Source organism: Podarcis gaigeae (genome assembly GCF_964106915.1).
Source record: "Podarcis gaigeae genome assembly, chromosome: 4".
In the NCBI taxonomy this organism is placed as follows: domain Eukaryota; kingdom Metazoa; phylum Chordata; class Lepidosauria; order Squamata; family Lacertidae; genus Podarcis; species Podarcis gaigeae.
Window position 1 is genome coordinate 69141396 of NC_139677.1, and position 22186 is coordinate 69163581.

The following is a 22186-nucleotide window of genomic DNA, read 5'->3' on the forward strand; positions in this document are numbered from 1 at the left end:
TTGCAAACGCATCTCAAAAGATGTATAAGCTGTTTTCTTTTCAGATCGTATAAATCTTTGCAGGAATCTTTCGACCAATGTGGAGCTGAAACCCACAGCCCTGAGATTAAGAGTCTCATGCTCTACCAACTGAGCTATCACAAAATACAAGACAGGCCATGCAACTACAAGAATAGATACATTTCCACTTATACTGAGAGATGGGGGGGGTTGTATTGTGTGGGACCAATGGCATTGTTACAACCATGGAGTCAAGCAGTAAATGGGAAATCATCAGAGGATATTAGCTGTGGAGGTGGACTGAGTTTCTAGCTCTGAACCTGATACTAGCCATCATGGGACCCCTGACCTGAACCTGGCAGGGAGGACCATCACAGATGCCTTTCCTCTGCACCCAAGGAGATGAGTGTCCTCCCATACTACCTTGCCAGTTCAATAGCACAGGTAGTGTACCAGGTGAGAGACAGTGAAGCACAGAAGCGCCTGTTCTTAAGCCAAAAATATGGCCTTCAAGAGACTCCAGATCTCCAAAAGGGGATGTGTCATATGGAAGATGGACTGGAGGTAGAACTTCAAAAGGCTTATTTGGTGCTTTCTTTGGTGCAGTGACGATTGACTTGGCTTGTCTGCTCATCCGCTGTCTACCCACAGCAAAACTCAGAATCCCACTAGACAGTTCATATGCACATAGATATACAATCTTGCAGAACTGCACTCATATCTGTGTTTCGGTTGGCATACTCACAGTACCTAGTGCCGGCAATTCAAAGCTAGACTAATCAGTTACTGGCCTCATTTTGTAAAGCATCCTCAGTGTTAAAGCCACCAGTCATTTGTACATATCATTCAGATGCATCATTAAAAAGGGTCTTATGGTCCCTATTCCAACCTGCTTCTGTTATTAAATGGAAGCTATGGTAAGTTCAGGCCTGGCCTAAGTGTGATGACCCTAGCGAAAACAAAATTAAAATGCCATGTACCCAAACTAAAACTCTATATGCTCTACTATAGACACAGAGCTCTTGTGGAACTGATGTGCATCTGGCTTCCCCATTCACTTCAATAGAGGAGGTTAGCTGGTCTTCCTTGAAATGCATATGGAGCCCTGGTGCATCCTGGAAACAAGGCAACTTTTCACATAGGTTGTAGTTTCCACTCTAGTGGGTTTTTCCCCCTATCCTGTATGGGTGTGCTCAGATCTGTATTATTGATTGAAGAGACTTGATTCCCCCACCATTCCACATCTCTACTGCTGCAATTTATGTGAATTGCGGTTAATAATCAGTTGCGTTATGCTTAATCAGCATATCAATAATATGCTCAGCAAAGACTAAGTGGCTCTCATTTCCCAGACCCTTTCACAAATTTTGATTGATTGACAGCATGAAAATTGCACAAATGCAGGTGTTGGTGCAGAATATTATCTCTGTGGACTTTGCAATCAAGTAGAAGTAAATGTAGCTATTGCACTCTTTAATAGTTCTGTTGCTCTGCTTTCTGGAGGAGTCTGAACTCCCAGCAGACTTGAATGAGCTTGACCAGATGATCATTGTGTTACAAACGCTAATGTTATGAATGTGTGGGATGGTTGGGGGGGGGGGGGAGAGAGAATGAGACTATGGCATTCTTTGAAGGTGATGATAAATCCAGGGTTAAAAAACGCTGACATCAGACAGCTATCAAGTAGCGCACAAATGAAGGTAAATCACAAAATGAATATTCAGGATTTCTGTATAGCTGCAAATCAGATCAGATAATCATAAGGAAGACATCGAAAAAACACTGCAGAAGCCAAACAAAACCTGTCTCCCCCACTTTAGAATTAACCCCTTGTATGCATCTAAAATAAAATCAACACATCAAATTTTCATGGGGTGCCTACCAAGGGGGAGGAGAAAAAGCAGCCCTTTTATATTTACTAAAGTAACCAACCTCAGCAATATTGGCACTTATGGGTTGTGATGGGAATATATTGCTGTGTCTTGGAACTTGGCTGGCTTCATACCAACACCCTCATTTGCGAGATGCAGCTTTGAGTGTAGCTCTATTAACTTTAGCTTGTAAATCACCTTAGCACCATTAGCAATGTTTCAATATGATGTGACATCTTTATTATAATGCTTTCCCTCTGAAGTTTAAGTTCATATTTTAAGCTGGGTTTCAGACAGATGTAGATCCCCTCAGAGTTTTAATTAATATAGTAGATGTAAAGCCACTGTGAAAATATTGCCTTTCCTGCCTCCCTCTTTTTTGGTTCTCTGCTCTGCTGAATAATTATTTAAGAATGCAAGTGTGGAAGAACAAGCACTAGTCTATGATTGTGCCTGAAAATGTCAGATTGCTCACTCAGACCCAGACACCACCCCCTCAGATCAGCTTTGCTTCATGAAAACATGGGTGTTTTGCTATTAAATTCAATAAGAGCAGACTATTTGTTCCCTCTTTCCCTCCCTCGATGCAACAAACTCAGTATAAACACACAGTTCATTATCCCATAACAGAATCAGTATGGTCCAGACATTTATTCTTAGCTCCGTTCCCAAAGAAATTAGAATCTGTCGATAGGAACAGCATGCACAGATCAAACTTACCCAAACCATCCCAGGCTTCCAGAGTCTAACCAAACTGCTGTGTGAGACAACAGGAGTCTTTTTAATGGGTTAATGTGACACGTCTGTTTCTTACAACACTCACGATACTCTGCTTCAAGCCTGTGCCAGCTGCTTTGCCTCTTGCCGCTTTAGGCGTTTTGAGGCAAGAGAAGCTCAACAAGGGAGTCCAACAGAGCAGGAGAGTGGAACAAGAGGGGAGTCAAAACAGCAAAGCTTAGACTCCTGCAAAATAACACCAATACTCAGTCGGAGGCTACCCAAGAAAAGAGATGAGCTGGAAAAATGTAGGAGGTGAGTTTCATGAGACAGTTCTGACAAGGACCATAAACTGATCTCTTGCCCCGTTCACTTTTGAAATTAATAAAGAATAGGGGTAGGGGATGACAATTGCGGCCTCTGTCTCACAGGCAACTGTCCCCTATCCAAACTGACCCTTCCCCTCATATCACATATCTACACTCAAACATGTAACCATTTTGCACTGTCATGGCTTCCCCAAAAGAATCTTGTACCGGGTACCCTGTATCCTCCTTTCCCCATATAGAACAAGTGTTCTTTGGGAAGAATAAGTAACTGCTGAACCCAACCTGTAATGCAGATATGCCAGCTGACTGCCACAATTAACTCTTGCCATAGCCTGTAGTGCTATGTGAGGTGGAATTGTTTTGTAGGGAAACTGGACACCAGGAGATGTAGGTCACTGGTTGGGGATGCTCCTGTAACCACTAGCCCTCACTGCAATTGGCTGCATGATTGGCAAGGGATGTAGTGGGCATGCCTAGGGCATGTGCTGTGCTCAGCATGCTGATTGGCTGCCATGGCGAGCATTACTGTGGGCACCATGCGCACTCCATCCCACTGCTTTGCATTCCCATGCTGTAAATTGCGTGCCACATGACATGTGTTTGTATACACCTGATAAAGGCACCTAGGATATTTCCCATGCATGTCAATAGGTGGCCACGGTTCCCAGGGAGTTGCCAGCTGAGCTGGCTCTCTGGGTTTCAGTGGCTTCTTTCCACTCCGAACCACTGTTGACTCAGGTGGCATTTCCCCTTCCCAGAGCCTAACGACTAAGCTATAGAACTGGCATTCTTTATGCAGGCTTCATTTAAACTAGCATAATTTATGCCAGCTTCCAGTGTTTAGGATTGCTCCCTAAATTACAATGATCTGGGTGAAAAGTGTTATCGGACTATTGTTGCACCTCAGAAAACCTGCACAGGAACACTTGCTTGAATGGATCCTCATGCTAAGGAACATCTAGATAATTTATGTGACATACTAGAAAAGCACCAGCAGGGATCACTTTAAAAGAAGTGATCTCCCCCAAGTGCACTCTGAAGTGGCACAGTCTTGTGGGGAATTGCATTACAAACCCTGCTGAATGTTTCAATCAGCTTTCAGTTCCCCGAAGAGAGATGCTTGCTGCCAATTACCACATAGGAACACTGTAAAGCTTAATCACACCAGAGACAACTAACCTTCTGGAAATAGCATGTTCTACAATCTAGTTAGCGTTAAGAACTTCCCTCTTTGCAGCAGACCATCAAGCGGCCAGACAAATGTCTCTAGGATGCTTATAAACAACTGCCCGTCCCCACATCATCTGTCCCCGACATCGGATACGCTACTTTCAACAGGGACGTTCCACTGACAGATGCCTTGTCCCTGAATCTGTATATCCTCTTCTAAGCTCATCTCTAAGCCAGTGGCCTTCACCATAACTTGTGGTCACAAGCTCATTCCTTACATTCATCGTGAGTTGCAAAGAGGGGAACTGCCTTTGGTATGTTCCGAATCTATTACCTATTAATTTTCACTGGAGCTGAACTGCTGCGTTTGTGCAGCTATTGAACAAAGTAAAAAAGCAGCAGCAGCAGCAAAAATAGGCAAACGCCATGTGCAGCCTGTGCTATGATTCGAATTGGTACCCGATGGCCCACCTAGAAAAGGGGGGGAACATAATAAAAGTCCTGCTAAATCAGAATATAAAGTCAGCATCCTGTTTCTCGGGGTGCCACCCAGATCGCTATGAGAAGCCCATAAACAGGATACCCCTGTGTTCCACAGCAACTGGTTTTCAGATCCATGTCATCTCTGAACATGGAGGCAATATAGAGCCATCATGGCTAGCACTCATTGACTGGCTTATGCTCCACAAAGAGCTTTCCAGTGCCTCAAGCAGATAACTGGAGATACCAGAAACTGAACCTGGAACCTTTGGTGGTCAAGTTGGTTTCCCATCTCTCCCACCTTCTTCTCAGTTTTTTGGCTGTTGCTGCCTGCAACACAACTGACTGACCATTAGTGGGGTAGGAGAGCTGAAAATAATGCCAATATATTTCACCGTTGCAAACAAATGTGCCCCTTTTGTTTCAGATAGTACATGGGTAGAGGACTCTAAAACATGGATAGGCAAAGTATGGCCCGGGGGCCAGATCTGGCCCAATCGCCTACTAAATCCGGCCTGCGGACGGTCCAGGAATCAGCGTGTTTTTACATGAATAGAATGTGTCCTTTTATTTAAAATGCATCTCTGGGTTATTTGTGGGGCATAGGAATTTGTTGATTTCCCCCCAAAAAATATAGTCCAGCCCCCCACAAGGTCTGAGGGACAGTGGACCGGCCCCCTGCTGGAAAAGTTTGCTGACCCCTGGTCTAAAAAGTCCATGGCACAATTTTTTCACATCCCTCTAGTGGCTATGGTGGCTCATTTACCAGAAGGAATGTATTTAGCATTAACTCTGGAAGTGACGAAATCTCTCTGACCAAATCCTGACCAAACTAAGCCTCCTAGAGCAAAACATACATCAGGAGGCTTAGTTTGGTCAGAATTGAGCATACACTTTCAGTTCACGCTAAATACATTCCTTCTGGTAAATGAGCCACCATAGCTGCTTGAGGGCCGTAAAAACTGTGTCCCGGGCTTTTTAGATTCGTCTACCCATGAAACCAAAGGGGAACATTGGTTGCCAGATGTGATCCACCCCCACCGCCCAGCTCTCCTACCCTACTACATGGGATTATGGTTAGCAGCAACCATTCACAAGGCAATTTCAGGGAATAGATCTGTGGTTATTTCTTACAGGTAAGGGCATCATAGTACACCTTCCAGACTACAGCAATTTGATTGGCGTTTAAAGCTATTCTTGCTGCTTCGAGGTGTGCAGTTGGTGGAAGGGGACTCAGGCAAGACACAGAGGAAGTTGTAGGCCCCCATGTTGCCCTGCCAGCAACTTTATCAGCAATTCTAAGCAAGTGGGAAGGCGTTCTGCATACATGCCAACGTACAGCTCAAAGCCGTGCATTCGCTGTAGCTGGCCCAAGTCTGTGGAATCCCATCCCAGCTAAGATTAGACACACACCCTTTTTGCTGAACTTCAGGCACTTGACTAAGGTGCTCTTGTTCCAGCAAACACTTTAAGGCAGCATTTAGTTTTATGGCTCATTGCTTTATCGTTTCATTTTCTTCATGGCCTGTTTTTACGTACACCGCTTAGAAATGCTAATGATTCAGCAGCATATAAATGTATCAGATTGAATAAATGAATGCACACAGGAATCTGCCTTCTACCAAATCAGCCCATCGTCCTATATAGCTCAGTACTGCTTACACTGACGGGCAGCCGCTCTACAGGTGGTCCGACAAGGTTGTCTCCCAGCCCCACCTGGAGACATCAGGCATTGAATCAGAGACCACGTGTACGCATAGCTCTACCACTGAGCTAAATCCCATACAGCCTTTCTATGGACAGAGACTTTCCACGCAAGGAAGGCCACTTGCCCATTCAGTGACCCTCAACAGGTGGAAGAATGGTATGTACACATAGCATCGAAGAATGAAAGAATTGTAGAGTTGGATGGGACCCTGAGAATCATCTAGTACAACCCCCTGCAATGCAGGAATATGCAGCTGTCCCATACTGGGATTGAATGTGCAACTATGGCACACTCTAACCATGTTCTAACCAACTGAGCTATCCAGACGTATAGAATAGCTTTCCACATACTTTGAACGTGTGAACATCAGAGGACGACCATAGTCCATGATGGGTCCTGTGATCTCCACTTTTCCAACTCATGGATCATAGCCTGCCTCCAATGTCCCCCGCCCCATAAAAACCCTATAAACTTCCACACAGTAATTGCAAAACAAAAGCTACAGTAACCATTTATGTAAAGTGTTGATAGTGCAGAAAAGTGCAGTGTGCATATTTTAAATGCACAGTCTCTCTCTCTCTCTCCCCCCCCCCTCTCTCTCTGTGTGTGTGTGTGTACACATGTATATATACCTAAATGTTCATGCTTTAAGACAGGCTGGGGAATCTCAAGCCCAGGTGTCAAATTTGTCTATCCAGATCTTGCAAACTGGCTTTCCAGGCTCTCCCCAGACCAGGGGTTATGAACCTGGTCCCTAGCGCCCACTAGTGGGCATTTCAGGATTCTAGGTGGGCAGTAGGGGGTTCTAAGGCACAAGCTGAATCCTCCTTCCATCGAGCACTGGTGGGCAGTAAGGAAATGTTACCATCAAGAAAGATGCATTAGTGGGCAATAGCTATAAAAAGGTTGACTACCCCTGCCCTAGGCAATAACCAGACCCCAAGTCAGACTCTTCATAGTCTCTGCTCCTCATGAGCTTTTGCCCGACTGGATTGTGTCCTTGAACTGTGAGGTCTCTTACTTGCCTGGATTGAAAGATGTGTGAGTAGAAACCTCTGAGTTTTGTCTGGCTAGAATGTGGCCTCGTGTACAAAGGTAACAGTCACATCCATTGAGTCACCCATTTTTGCCTGTGGTGTACAACCCCCAGAAGGTCCCCCATGAGGAAATGTAACCCTGGACCTGAACAGGCCCCCCCACCTCTGTCTTAAGAAGTGGATTGCATTTTTAAGCAGAAGCAAAAATAGCACAAACTACAGCTTGTGAGTCTTCTCTCTGGTCTGGTGTTCTCTGATGACAAATCAAATGGTTAAGCAGCTCCATTGCACTCATCAACTCACCCCATGTGATGGATACGAGATCCAGCCCAGCTCTCCTTGAATTGCTTTTGAATCCAGCAGATTAACTGCAAAAAGAAGACAAAATGAGGAAGAATGAGTTTGTTTACCTCTGCTCGATTTTAAAAAAATCAGAATTAATCATTCAAACCTCTGAAAAGTTGATGTAAAATACACATTAAAATGGCCAATAAAATCAAATGTTACAAGTTAGCCTGTTTCCCCCCCAAAATAAAACCAGCAGAATTTATAAAATAAAAGCATATATTAACATTCATGTCAAATTTTAGCTGGTACCAGAATCAGAATGGTGAAGGTGCCTGCCTGCCATCGGTTGGAAAGGAGTTCCAAAGTCTAGGTGCTGCGACATTGAAGGATCAGTTCCTTGAAAGTGCAGAACAATATGAGGCAATTGTAAAAGTGTCTGTTCCACAAAGTGAGGTAATTGAGTGGGCATATGCAGGGCTTTTTTCAGTCAGAACTCTCCTGAACTCAGTTCTGGCACCTCTCAGGTGGGCGCCATGGCCATTATAAGAGAACAAAGGAGGCATTCATGGTGAGTTCCGTCACCTCTTTTTCTAGAAAAATAGCACTGGATGGCATAAGTAAACTTCAAGCAAACTGGTCCATCTGCAACAGGGCTGGAGAATCTGTGGTCCTCCACATGTTGCTGGACTATAACTTCCACCATTCCAATCATTTGTCTATGCTGGCAAACACTTATGGGAGCTGGAAGCAAAGCACATCTTGAAGCGAAATACGCTCCTTCTGGTCCCCAAGTAGCTCCCTCCCACAAAGGAACCGGTTTGTTTGGGTTGAAACTTTCAGAGATACAGGAAAAGCAGAGCTTTTGAAGCAAAAGGTAATGCCATAAACAAAACAAAGCAATGAGTCCATCTCCACATTAATGATAGCAGGAGTCTAAAATAAAACAGTTATTAACACCTTTATACCCTCTAGATTTCTTTTTTTTCTCTCCACGTAAAATGTCTGAAACTTGACTCAGCGAGCACAAAATTAAAAATACAGAAGTGAAAGGTGCAACAATATTGATGAGGCTACATTTTAATATTTTAATGTTCCATTATTTTAATGTTGTATTTTATTTTTGTTTTTAAGTTGTAATCATTCATCTTGTTTTTAATTATTGCTTGTAAGCCGCTCTGCGCCCGGCCTTGGCTGGGGAGGGTGGGGTATAAATAAAAAATTATTATTATTATTATTATTATTATTATTATTATTATTATTATTCAGATTGTAGTTTAAAAGGAAGCTTACACTTTGCAAATGTAAAGTGATTTGTACAGTAATTAGATCTGATTCTGGGCTTTGCCTTTTCTAGCCAATTCATCACACTTTCCTTGAACTGCTAGGCGATATATGAATTGTTTTAAAACTAAAACTTCAAGCATCATTTTTAAACATGACTTTTCTCTTCCCAGATAACCTCGAGCTTTTCAAACAGGCTTCTAATCTACTGGCAGCAAAGACCAGATCTGGCATTTTGATGCATGTTTCAAATGTAAATTGCAAATTCAATTAAATGCATTTTGAAACTCTGAAATTGATGTTGAAAACAGATCCAGTAAAATCTACCTTTTGACAGTGCCCCCCAACCCTGCCCCCCGCAATGTGTCTGCTCTTTCTCACAATAAACATATTGATCTGATTGCTGTTGAATGATCACATGATTCCATAAAGTGCCTGTTCATTTTTCAACAGAAAGTAGCGTTAACTGCATCAATATTACAGTAGCAGGGGGCAGATTATTATGATAGTTTCCAGATTGGCACAAATAAAAAAGAATTCTTAATATATAAATAAGAATGCTGCATCTTGTAACACAAGGCTTTAAGGTTCTCATCTAATATTCAAGACTTGGTGCCAAGATTTGGGAGTTTCCTGGGTATATATATATTTCTTTTGGCACAGTGAGTATAATCTGACAGACATATCTCCTTGTTAGTTAGAAAAAAAAAGTTCTAAGCTACCAGTTAATGAATGTCAAATAAAAAATGGGATTTCCTTTAATGCCAAATAGTTTTGAAAATTCATATTTTATTTCTTTATCTTTCTTTCAATTTTTAAAAACACAACGAACAAATGCAACATAACTGGAAGATGCTAAAGCCCAAAACTAAAAGAAGGTGAAAATGTTAAATATATTCTGATTTGTACGATGGTCAGTTTTCAGTTGAGACCTTCTGATGTATGGGGGGGGGAAACACTTTCAAAGACTCTCAAGGTAGGTTTCAAGGGTTAGAAACCCTTTAAATAAATAAATAAAATGCCAAGTGTTTGTTTTCTCAAAACGAAAGGAACAGAACTTTTACTGCCCACTTATACCTGCTATGTTAAGGAGGAAGCTGCATTGACCTGATCGGAGTCGAGTGCCTTTTTAAAGAGGGTCTGTGTATTTAAATTATTCTATAGTTAGCTTTGATATTCTTAGGAGGTGGAAAAGGTTTTTCACTACTGGGAAAAAAAATACACTAAAAAGATGACTTGAGCAAAAGGACCAAATTCTCTCTCTCTCTCTCTCTCCCCTATTCATTAAATAGCATTTCAGTCAATTAATCTCCCCCAGTAACATTTCAGAATCGAAATGTTTTGCTCCATAAAAACATTCCCATGAGCTACGCCTTGCATTTGTGTCAAGGAATCTGAGCATTCCATTCCTATCACCTTCCATAAAACTTAACACACAAGCATCTCAGCAGTACAATTAGATTACCTTTCCCCTGCCCCAACCTCAGTGGAGTCTTCAAAGGCACGTAAGAGCAAATGATGGATATAAATGGACACAGTGTCACAACATGATCCATCGCATTAGGGATCCGAGGAAAAGGCTATTCGCCTTCTCACAAAGTTTAACGACAACAATGGATTATCTAGAAAATGATGTAGCTTAAGTATTTGTTGGCTAAACAAACATTTTTATAAGCAATTAATACTCGGTTGGGAGAAATTACAAATGACATATTACAAAAAAGCTATTGACCCATGTAATTAAATATTTTGATAACTTTGATTGTTTTCATTACATGGAGAAAGTCATGATGGGAATCTGCAAAAATTCAACATCTTCATGCATCTCTAACAAGGAAATAATTATATAAAATTCATAATTATAATTTGGTTATTTGGATTACAGTAATTATCTGTATGTTTTTAATGGATATGCTATGTATGTACACACATAGAAAAATAGTTTTGATTCTATTATTGTTTAATTGTTCTTTTAATTATTGTCCCTCCCCCTCCCACACATTTTTAGCTATTCTTATTTTATCTGTAAGCTGCCTTGAATCCCTGTCAGGGAAGAAGGTGTGGTATAAATAACTGATAATAATAAATGTTTTCATTAGTTTTCACAATACTGGGTATAATGATAGAACAAATTCCCCTTCAAAATTTGTCTAGCCAACTTAAAAAAAATTATCATTACATGCATCAATTTTTAGAATAGAACTTTGAAAACCTGTAGAACACTGACGGTGTAACTTTATACATAATGATTCAGAAGTTCCACTGAGTTCAAAGGTGCTTATTACTAGGTAAATGGGTATAGGATTGATCAATTAACAGAAACATCTGAAACAGCAAAAGTTTTAGATCTCTTGCTCAAAATGCACCCTCACATAGTTAAGGTATTTCCACACCAGACAGAAGGCTAAAACATCAGATGTGCAAACTTCAAGAAAAGAATGAATATTGAAGAAGTTTGAAAATAGATCTCCAGCAACAGCCATACACTTGCAAAATGCAGGCTGTATCTACTGGCATAAATATAAAATACGGTGATTAAAAAACTTTCCAAGAAGTTGGCAGGATTGCTAGATTCAGGTTTTGTTGAATCTCCTAACGAGTGGCATTTCTACTGAGAACCCATGTTAGTGCTTTTTAACTTGTCTGTTTGGTGAAAACAACGGATAAAAAATTAAAACGGGTAGGCTCACTTGATGCAGGAATAATGCAGCAGAACGTAGCGGCCAAAGTTCAAGCACAGGACTCAAGAGGTTCACAAGAGAGCCCCACACAAAGGAATAAAACTGCAGTTCCATGTACTTACATGAGAGCAAGTCCCTGGGAAATCAGTGGGGCTTAATTCTAAATTAAAACATGCGTGGGATTGGGCTGCATGATTTACAAATCCCAGGAATGAAAATAACATGGCTTTCTTCCCATTTTACAAAATAATCGGTTTGCCCACAGCACAGCACGCCATCACTATTTATGGCCCATTGCACCATACCAGTAACAACGTCGCCTGTTATTAACGTGTTCTTTCCTAAGAGCTCTGCTTCCAGCATGGCTACTGCGGCCTCTGCAGTAGCCAACTTCACAATTTAGGAGAACCCATAATGAGCTGCCTCCGTCCAGGTTGATTCCATGTTTATAAGGATGAGTCTCATTTTGGAACTGGAAATAGTAGCACAGCACACATGGCTGAAAACCTGTTTAAGCTATTTATGGCATTTACGTCTAACGCACAGTAGAAACAAAAGCTCTGCTGTTGGAGATTGCTAACCAGTAAGCAAAGGAGTTTTGCCACTGATAGCTGACTAGAAATCTACAGCCATTTCTGAGTGGTACTTACTAAGGCTGACATCCAATGATTCACACCCAATGGCACAAAAGATTTCTACTTGAATACCTGACTTCCACTTCCTTTCCTCTCCCTATAGCCTCGGGGTGCATCCAACATCTGTTCCCCAACCCTCCAGAGTAAATTACAGGGTGTACAGAGGCTATAGGGAAAAGGAAAAGAAAGGGGTGTTCCATTGCATGAGTAAATCTCTTTTCCCACTACACTGGGTGTTACCTTGAGTGAACTGGGAATAACTTCAGAGAGCTTTGTAGAACTGCAGGAACAGAATGTAAAAAGAGGCTAGCCCAGAGCTAGTCAATGCGGAGTACCACCAACTCCACCTAGCATAACCAGTGGTCAAGGACGATGGGAATTGGATTTAGGGATGGGAGAGGAATTTGATTCAGTTTGTATTTAAAGATGAACCTATCTAATCCACACTTTTGAAAAACAGCAAGAAAACCAAAACAAAGCCATCCTTCGGAGTTCAGACTTCTCCAAATCCTATAGTTCTCCAGCCGAGTAATGTGTACAAAAATGCATATTCAGTGTATATAAAAACAAAAATAACACACTGAAATGTTTGTGCAGTGCACTTCCAAGAAGCAAGCAAGAGAACACAAGGCAACATGTGAAAATGCTTTATGGATTTTGCACAAAACAAAAACCACAACACAACACACACAAACAGGGCATAGGAATAGGGTGTTTAACCCTTCCTTGTGTTGATTTCACAATGACAATCACCCCCTCTCTGAAGCTGATGTTTCTGCCCCTCGCTGCTTCATTGCCAGAGCATATATAGGTTCTACAGATGATTCTGGTGATATACATGATTGTCTTCCATGGGACTTTGTGAGTATGACTTTGTAGACCCTAGGTTCAGGAAGAAGTAAAACATGAATAAAATAATTACATGATCTTCAGTGCAATCCTATGTTTGTCAATTTGGAAGCCACAGTTTGCTCTAAGTAAATGGGTACAGTATTGCAGCCTGTAATTCTGAAATATTTAATCTCTGAAAACAAGTATTTTCTCCCATTCTCTTCCTTTATGATTTAAATGAAGAAAACTCTTTAACTCAACTTTTTTGATAAATGGTCATACTGCAGTTAAAATGTATTTCAAGATGTAGATTTCAACAGCTCACTTTTTAATAAAATAGGATTTCCTTTTCAAACAGGATTCTTTTTAAAAAGACTCTAACTGGAGCAGAATAGGAGGAGAGAGAAATCTAAATGAGTAAAAGTAAAACCATGGAGTTCATTCTTGTTTTAAGCAAATTCCTTCTAAAGATCATCTTTTAAACTGTGCAACACAACAACAACACTATTTAGAATTCTTTTTAGTGAGCAAAACAAACAAAAACACACAAGATGATGACTAAGATGAATTACTTTTAATTTTCAAGCACTTTCTACAAAATGCAGAGGGAGGTGCAACGCTTGTTGGGTTTCTTTCGTTAAGCAGCTAGCTGCTAATTTGGAAGCAAAATAGTTTATGAAGAAATGCTAACAAAAGGGAAAAAGTGAGTTTTGCAATCCAAGGCAAATAAAATAAAATAAAATGAAGACACCCATAATTGAAACATGTCATGCAAATCTGGGAAGCCCAGAAGGCACTTTGAAGCAGAAACCCAGCCAAGCTTTGGTTTTGGGGTGGGACAATGTGGAGACTACTCACAAGCTGATATACATTTGTAGACCGCATGGCCCAGCTTGCACCCAGTTTCTCTCATGCAGTTGCTGAATGTATGCAACCCAAGCTGAGCGATTGGTCCATTAAAGGTGACTCGCTACTAAAATACATATAAGAGAGCGGGAGATTCTGATAGTCACAGCTGCACCGACACTGCGTGTTTTTAAAAAAAGAAAAAATACACCCACAAAGAGACAGATTTGGATTCTGAAGACATGTCTCTCCTCCATCATTCCTAGCCACCCACCAAGAACCAGCTGCACTAGCCATATATATATAAAAAATAGACATAAGCCATTATCCTGAATGATGGTGCCACAGAATTTCTCACAAACGGTTCCACACCACACATTTCATCATGCAGGTACAGCTAGTTTTCTGCAGCACTGAACTGCCACCTTTTGCAAGCCGACAGTAGACTGCAGTCTCTGGGCTCCACCATTTAGCACAGAACAAAACAGATTTTCATGTAATTTATTCATTATGAGCATGGACCATAATCCATCAGCACATGGCCAAAGGATTTCTGCTGAGTTCAACCATCCTGCTCCATGTCCCCAGCTTTGTTTCCTTCCCAACTAACCACATTGCAGGGCATATTTCAGTTCAGGCTGCCTTCCCAACATCCTGGATTAATACGGACATCCCATATTTTAAGAAGACCACAGATCCACTGCCATGCTATTGAAATTAGAACCGGTAATTCAAATGTCAGAGGGTGCAGAAAATGACATGTTCCTCACCGTGTAAAATTTTGATGGCTCTTAATTGACTGACAGCAGAATGTGAAACGGCCTGTTGTCATGGGCCCCAGACTATATTAAACAGATTCTGGGAACATGAAGTACTTTGATGGCACTGAGATGCTTCTCGCCTACTTGCCTTGAATGAGCGGGGAGGAGGGAGGGATGAATCCTATTTGATTTCACTGAAAATGCATAAGTCAGACAACAAAGCCACAATAAAACTGTTTACTTCCTTCATAGCCTGGAATGAAACTAATTTGCAATGAGCGCTATGGAGCCTCTCTGAATATAAGGAAGAAACCCTACAGAAACCCAGGCATTGAGACACAACTTTATTGATTACAGAAAGTGACTGCTTGCATAGGCTCTGATTCAACTAGCTCCCTGCCATGCAGGTAGTGCTGACCAAGGGTTCCAGCATAGGTCAGCCAAGGGTGAACAGCTGGATAAGCGGAAAGCCAGAAACGGGCTAACTTCGCCACCCAAATGTCCCCCTGGGGTTGACCAAACCATTGATTCCCTGGATTCCTTTAACGGAATACCCTTCACATAAGGATGGCAAGAGCATTCTCCCATCCCTGTCACCTAAACCAGAGCCTATCTGCAACCTTACAAGTTGTGACGATTTGCTACAGGGCAGGCAAAACCCAAATGGCAACAGCCAATCAGCCAAGTGGGGAAAATTCCTGCCGTGCCCCTGTCCCAATGACAGACGACACCCGACGGCATAGCAAGGTCAAGTGCAAAACCCTAAAAGTAGGGAGAGGTGGGCAGGTGTTCCAAATGCATGCGCCGAAAGAGGCAGCTCGAACCGTCTGGACTGCGTCTCAATGGCCAGATTGTACCCATCTTCGAGGGACCTACCAATCGGGTGTCGTGGCTGACCAATCATACCCACCCACAACACAGGGTGTCAGTTTTCCAGGTCTCGCCGCAATATGTGCCCTCTTTAAGGGAGGACCCGATTTCTCGCGACATATTCCTTATTGTTTGGGGTATGTAAGAATGCAAATGGAAAACAGTTTTAATTCAGGAGTCTTTTAAATGTCCTCTTGCAGAGGACATAAAATAATGTGATGGGGCACACACATACTCAAAAGAAACCAAGTAATCTGATAAGGGAGTGTTCACATTACCACATTAGAGCACAGTGAAGATGCTGCTTTTTCAGTGCATTTCACAGCTCTCAGCCCCTTTCTAGTTGTTCACATCAGCATGGCTTCATTAGAGTCAGATTCATTTCTGCCAGGGGACATTGATGGGCAGGGATGTCTTTAGCCCTGCACAAAGGTATTCACACTTTGGCTGGAGATGAATTAGGAATGGTTTAAGGACTTTCAATCAGTGTGAAGCTAGTTTGAAAAACAGCACATCAAACAATGATATTTAATTTTAAGTACAGGATACCTATGCATTTTGGATAACATCATGTGAACATGGATTCAAAGCCTAGTACAGTAAATGCACCGAGTACACAGTAAATGTAGTGTGAACACAGTCTAAGTTCATTATATAACAAAGTTAAGAAGTACTTATGACCTCAGCTATAATTTGTGTTCAAATCCAAAGCTGCCACCAGAGAATTGCAATGACCTGATTAAATAGAGACATTTTGCTTTACAGAAATGCCTTTCACTGCATGCAATGTCAACATGTTGTGCAAAACTGACTTTGCTTCACACATGCCACTCTGATCTGTTACTTTGGTGACAATTTTAATTTATTGTCCCTGTTGTTGATTTTTGTTGTTAATATCAGTTGGTAGAGCATGAGACTCTTAATCTCAGGGTTACAGCTTTGGAGACCCACATTGGGAAAAGATTCCTGCATGGCGGGGGTTGGACTAGATGACCCTCATGGTCCCTTCAACTTATATGATTCTATTCTATTTTATTCAAAAGCCCTAATATCTATTAATTATTAACTGCCTATTGAGCAGAGGAAAAGATGACAGTCAATTAGCATAACAAGTTACACATACTTGCAAAAGGGTTAACCCATGCACTTCTTGTCTTCCTTTTGGGCATCTTTGAAACTCACTTGTCATGCCTCATTCCCTGATCCAGAAAGCACATGCCTACCAGCCTCATATATCAGCTATTGTTCCTGCAGGCTAACATCAAATCCACAAGGAGAACAGTTCAAACAAACTTGCTGCAGTGCATTAGTGCGCCATTGCCTATGAAAATAGCTGACCCGCATCTCTTAGAGGCTGATATAGTTCCAAGGCCTCCCTCCCTAGTCCCCTCGCGCAGGAGGAACAGCTTTAACTCAATGAACCCATTGCCTTTCTCCTCAGGAGACGCAACTGGTGAATAGAACCTGGATAGTGAAATCTCCATACACTAATATAGCCTTGCAAAACTGGGCGGACATCATTGAGAATGTGAGTGCACAACAACAAAGCAGAAAGTCCTGCTGCAGTGGTGGTTCACACAAAATGAGATAAGCATGTCAGAAATGTAAGCAAGTCATCATTTTCACTACCAATGTTGCATTGCCTCGTAGTAGCGTTGCCAGATGGTCCCTTTTCCCTAAGAGCCACCTCTTACTCAGGAACACCCTGGTCCCATTAAACATGAGTGTCTTTTCCTTCTAAGTCTCTATAGTGTTAACAGATGTTCCTTAATTCAGGCACTCCAAGGGTGAGCTGCTCCTTATTTTTTATTTTATTTTTAAATGTGATCATGGCAAAGTAAAGGGGGGGGGGAGAAGTAGCCACATTTGCTAGTAACAGAACATAGAATGCCTACATTGAGACGTGAAGGAAAAAGAAATCCCTGCTGCTAAAATTTACATGAGTGTATTAGGCCTTGACACCACATGGCTGGATCTGGCTGCTCTCAGTTCAGCAAAGCACGGACTCCTTCTCCACCAAACTGCACAATCTTATTTCCAAACAGCTAGATAGGAGCAATCTCCTTCCTCGCTAAGATATAAGGCACCAGCTGCTGGAACAGCAGAATCCGCTGGAACACTAACTGCAGAAAGAATGAAGAGATTCAGTGAAATTTCCCCACCACACCTGTTGCCTTTATTTCAACACTTCACCTGCTCTCCCACAACTCTTTCCCTCTCTTCTCCCATTTATGAGAAAATATTTTCATGGCTCTGCTTCATCAAAGTCAGGATAATTTCTTGGCAAACCTGAAATCCAGAAATCCAGCACTGCTTTCAAACACTTTAATTAACGGAGGGGGGAGGTGAACATTTGCCTAGCCACGGTTCAATCCCAAGGCCAGCCTCAACCCCAAAGAAAGTCAAGCGGGAATGCATTTCATGCCAGAGACTTCAGTAAAGGAGATAGGTGCATATTTTTCAATCACGCTATGTAGCAGAAGTGAGGCATCTAAAGGCAACTTTACACACCAGAACCCAATGTTACTGCTTTCCTTTAGGGAAATGTATTTTTGTATCTATACAGACATTTCCAACCATCCAATCTCAATAGTTCTGTGTTGGTATCAATACGCTTCAATAACAATAACAGCCCTGCCAAATTGCCAAAGCTAAATGAATAATATATTTTTTTTAAAAAAAAATGCTTTGTCAAATCTTCTAGCAGTGCCATCATGAATTCTTATCACCAAGTATATGACTTATAAAGCTTCTGAATTAAGATGGATTTCATTGATGACTGCAATTACAGTGGTACCTCGGGTTAAGTACTTAATTTGTTCCAGAGGTCCGTTCTTAACCTGAAACTGTTCTTAACCTGAAGCACCACTTTAGCTAATGGGGCCTCCTGCTGCTGCCGCGCCGCCGGAGCACGATTTCTGTTCTCATCCTGAAGCAAAGTTCTTAACCTGAAGCACTATTTCTTGGTTAGCAGAGTCTATAAACTGAAGCGTATGTAACCTGAAGCGTATGTAACCCGAGGTACCACTGTATTTTTAAAAAGCCCCACTTCATGTTACCTCTCATGTACTGTATGATTTCAGGTGGGGAATTAAATTCTTTATAAAACACTCAAGAGGTGTGTCCAGTGATAGGCATATGCAGTGTAAACCTAGCAAAACCAATGTACATGGTAAATTAATTTCAAAGGGTCTATCTACTCTGGGTAGAAATTAGGCATATTTTTTTAAAAAAAAAATCAGTCAAAATCACACTCCCCCCCCCCCCCGAATTTTGTACATAGCTTGCAGAGTTTTATTTAGAGGATCACTGAAAAGCATTTCAACTATAATGGTACAGCCCAGTAATAGATACATCATAAAGGGCCTGCGCTCCCTTCTTGTGTCTCTCATGATCAGATACAAAAAAAATTCCTTCCAGTAGCACCTTAAAGACCAATTAAGTTTGGTAATAAGTTGCAATTTGTAGTAAAACAGTGTTCGTAGAACAGCGTAGCTGTTTTACTACAAAGGAATTTCAGAAATAGACTGGAAAGAGAAGCTGCTGAATTGCAACTTATTACCAAACTTAAAACCATGGAGAGACCTGGTCTGAACAAAGACATTGGATTCTTATCTCATTATACATGACAAAGCCATTTTTCACCTTCTCACCCCTTGCTTTTTCCTGTAAGACCTATTGCAGTCATTAAGAGTCGTCAACAGGCTCATCACAGCTATCTGCCAATCACCCATTCCCACCACCCTTCTGAGTAATACCCCTCCCCACCTTCTCACTATATAGAAGGGTCTGGTAACTTCTGTTTCAGTGTATCTGAAGAAGTGTGCATGCACACGAAAGCTCATACCAGAACTAACTTAGTTGGTCTTTAAGGTGCTACTGGAAGGATTTTTTTTTTGTTTTGGCTATGGCAGACCAACACGGCTACCTATCTGTAACATGATCAGATACGTCAGCAGCTAAAGAAAAATAATAAAATAACTGCTCCCACAAATGGTTTACACACATGAGCAGCAAAATGGCAGGATTTCCAAATTCAGATGTAATCACAGCTTATCTGCTGTGAAAAGAAACATGTCAATGTTAACTACCTACTTTCAAAATAAACACATCATTTTCTTTCCCTTGTAAGAAAAGACTCAGTTTAAAGGTTTGCATGAGTTTGTGTTTGAAGTTATTTATTTACCGATCTGGTGTAAGGTTGGAAAAGACTTGTAGGGTACAATGTGGCTTAAAATTTAACAACTTTGTGATTTATAAAATGTGTATCATGTATACATATACGGTATATGTAAATTTAAAGGCATTCAGTCAGACATCACAAATTGATTATTCTTCTTTAAATACCCAGTTAACATCATAGACGTGTATCTGAAGCAACAAACCTTCCAAATGAATGATTTTAGCTACCCTGACTTCAAAAGTAGTTAACAGAGGCATTCTACATAATTACTCAGAAGTAAGCCCCACTGAATTCCTTGGGACTTACTTCTAGGAAACCGAGTATAGGGTTGCAGTCTGGGACACTCAATAGCTCCTGAAAGAAACATTAATAGTTTCTAACTTTTTACTTTTGTACTTGATTGCCTCTGACTTCATTGCAGAACTACACTGTCCTGTTAAGTATAGGCTAGCAATTCAAATAGCAGAACAAGATGCTCTCCTGTTTTCTGCCAGTTCAGATTCCCTTCTCTCTAGGGGTATTTAAATACCAGCATTACCATCCTGAGGAAGGCAACTACACCGGAAACATGACTGCAATTTGCATCTGATCCTAAAGTTCACAGGGCAGAGTCCTCCTCCATGCAAATCCTTTTTCAGTATATAAGACATGAACCCCAGAATTCTTGGAATGGGACTACATCCACGAGGAGTTCTCTGATCACTGTTACACATTCAAGCATTCTTTCTGCAAGATATTGATCTCAAGTTCTGAACACTGAGCATATCCAATGTGGACCACTTATAAAGTAACCATTTGGGGGCCTAGTGGTCATAGCTTACAGCAGTGGTTTCCAACCAGTGTGCTATGGCACTCTGGGGTGCCTTAAATGTTGGTCAGGGTGCCATGTGAAACACTGGCCTCTTTCCTTCCCTCCCTCCTCTGATATCCTCTCGTGTCTCTGGCTCTCCAAGGCTTGTGTGGCTGTTTGTTGCAGCAGCCCTAGCTACAAGCTCCCCAGGCGAATGGTGGCTCTGGAGTTGGCCAGGGGATGCTTTCTAGGCCCCAGTGGGGCAGTGTGAGGAGGCATCTCTCTTTGGGGTGGGGGGCCAGCTCAGAGACTAGGCTCAATGGCTGCCCGGAGGACTCCCAAGGAGAGGGGAGAGGAGAGGAAGATGAGGGAACACTCCACAAGGGAGAGTGTTCAAAAATCAGCGAGGGGCTGCTGCCTCTGTAGGTAAGAGTTGACATAACTGGGCTCCTAAGCCCCACTGGGGTGCTGTGGAAATAATGTAGTTGGTCAAGGGAGCCGTGGACCCCAAAAGGTTGAAAACCTCTGGCCTTCTGGATGTTGTTGGACTAAAACTCCCATCATTCCTGATCACTGGCCATACTAGCTGGGCTCATAGAAGCAGGAGTCTAAAAACATCTGGAGGCCTAGGGGTTCCATATCCCAGAAATGGAAACTTAATAATGCCAAAGCAATGGAAGGAGAGAACGGAAGCCTAAGAAGTTGGGGGATGGCAAGTCTTCTTAAAGCTCCATTGCTGAACATGGCAGTCTTAAATATCCAAATGTCCATAGGAAGCTTTCTTCATCCAATGGAGTGGACTCTGGTCCAGAAAAGCTTAACCCATAATAAATCTGTTCCTTCTTTTAAGGTGCCACAAGACTGTGTTGCTACAACAGACAAATGCGAATACTCCTCTAGAAATTGTTTCAATGACATCAGTTCCAAACACCCACTTTAAAAAAAAAAAAATCCAATCACTTTAGAAACTCCTTATGGTCTAACAATCAAATGACACAGAAGTGACTCATAATATCCAGTAACAACAGATGACATATTGCAGCAGACTGAAAGTTTTTAATGCAAGTTTAACTTGCCTGACACGTTAAAGACTGCACAAAGCCTTGCACTGGTCTTTGCACACCACTTACTTGGGAGTAGACCCATAGTACCCAGAGGATTCTACTCTGGAGACAATACAGATGGTGCATAATATCAAGCTTTTAATATTATTTTATGCCAATCACATATAACTGTGAAAAGTTATCCTAGCTCAAGACCACAAGCTACCAATTTTAGGCCTGGTCCAACATTTAACTCAAAACTAGATTAAAAGATGAACAAATAAAAAGAATATTTCTGCTTGGCCCCAAAGCATTAATTCATGCATAACTAATTAAAAGGACAAGTGGCTAAATATTTCAGTGTGAACACAGAGAGACGAAGCAATATGTTGATAGAATCAGAAATCTCCATTAAATGTCATATTGAGAAAAACAGGATGCTAATCCTAGATCCGGTTTTATTTTCCAACTTGCTGATGTCACCAAGAAGCTATTTTATTGTTGGACTGAATTTATGGAGGTAATTAATTCAGAACATGTGTGCTTTGCTGTTCGCATTTTTTTTTTAAAAAAGAAACTGATTTGCCCCAGTTTAATTTTCTGCCTTTCCAAGCAAACTTTTATACACATTCTCTGTCAGTCTCCTCATGTGAAACAGACCAAGT

The 22186-nt window shown here is 41.5% G+C and overlaps 1 protein-coding gene across 3 annotated transcripts in view; it reads right to left on the minus strand.

The window, feature by feature from the left end:
* EPHA3 (EPH receptor A3) overlaps nt 1-22186 on the minus strand; it is a 207389-nt gene that overhangs the window by 175452 nt on the left and 9751 nt on the right. For 2 of the 3 annotated variants that reach the window (XM_083736308.1, XM_083736307.1), the window contains exon 2: nt 7616-7680. In XM_083736308.1, the coding sequence (XP_083592434.1) occupies nt 7616-7680 (65 nt within the window). Of the gene's footprint in view, nt 1-2591; nt 2695-7615; nt 7681-22186 lie in introns of those variants that run through there. The other variant, XM_083736309.1, reaches the window with a different exon arrangement.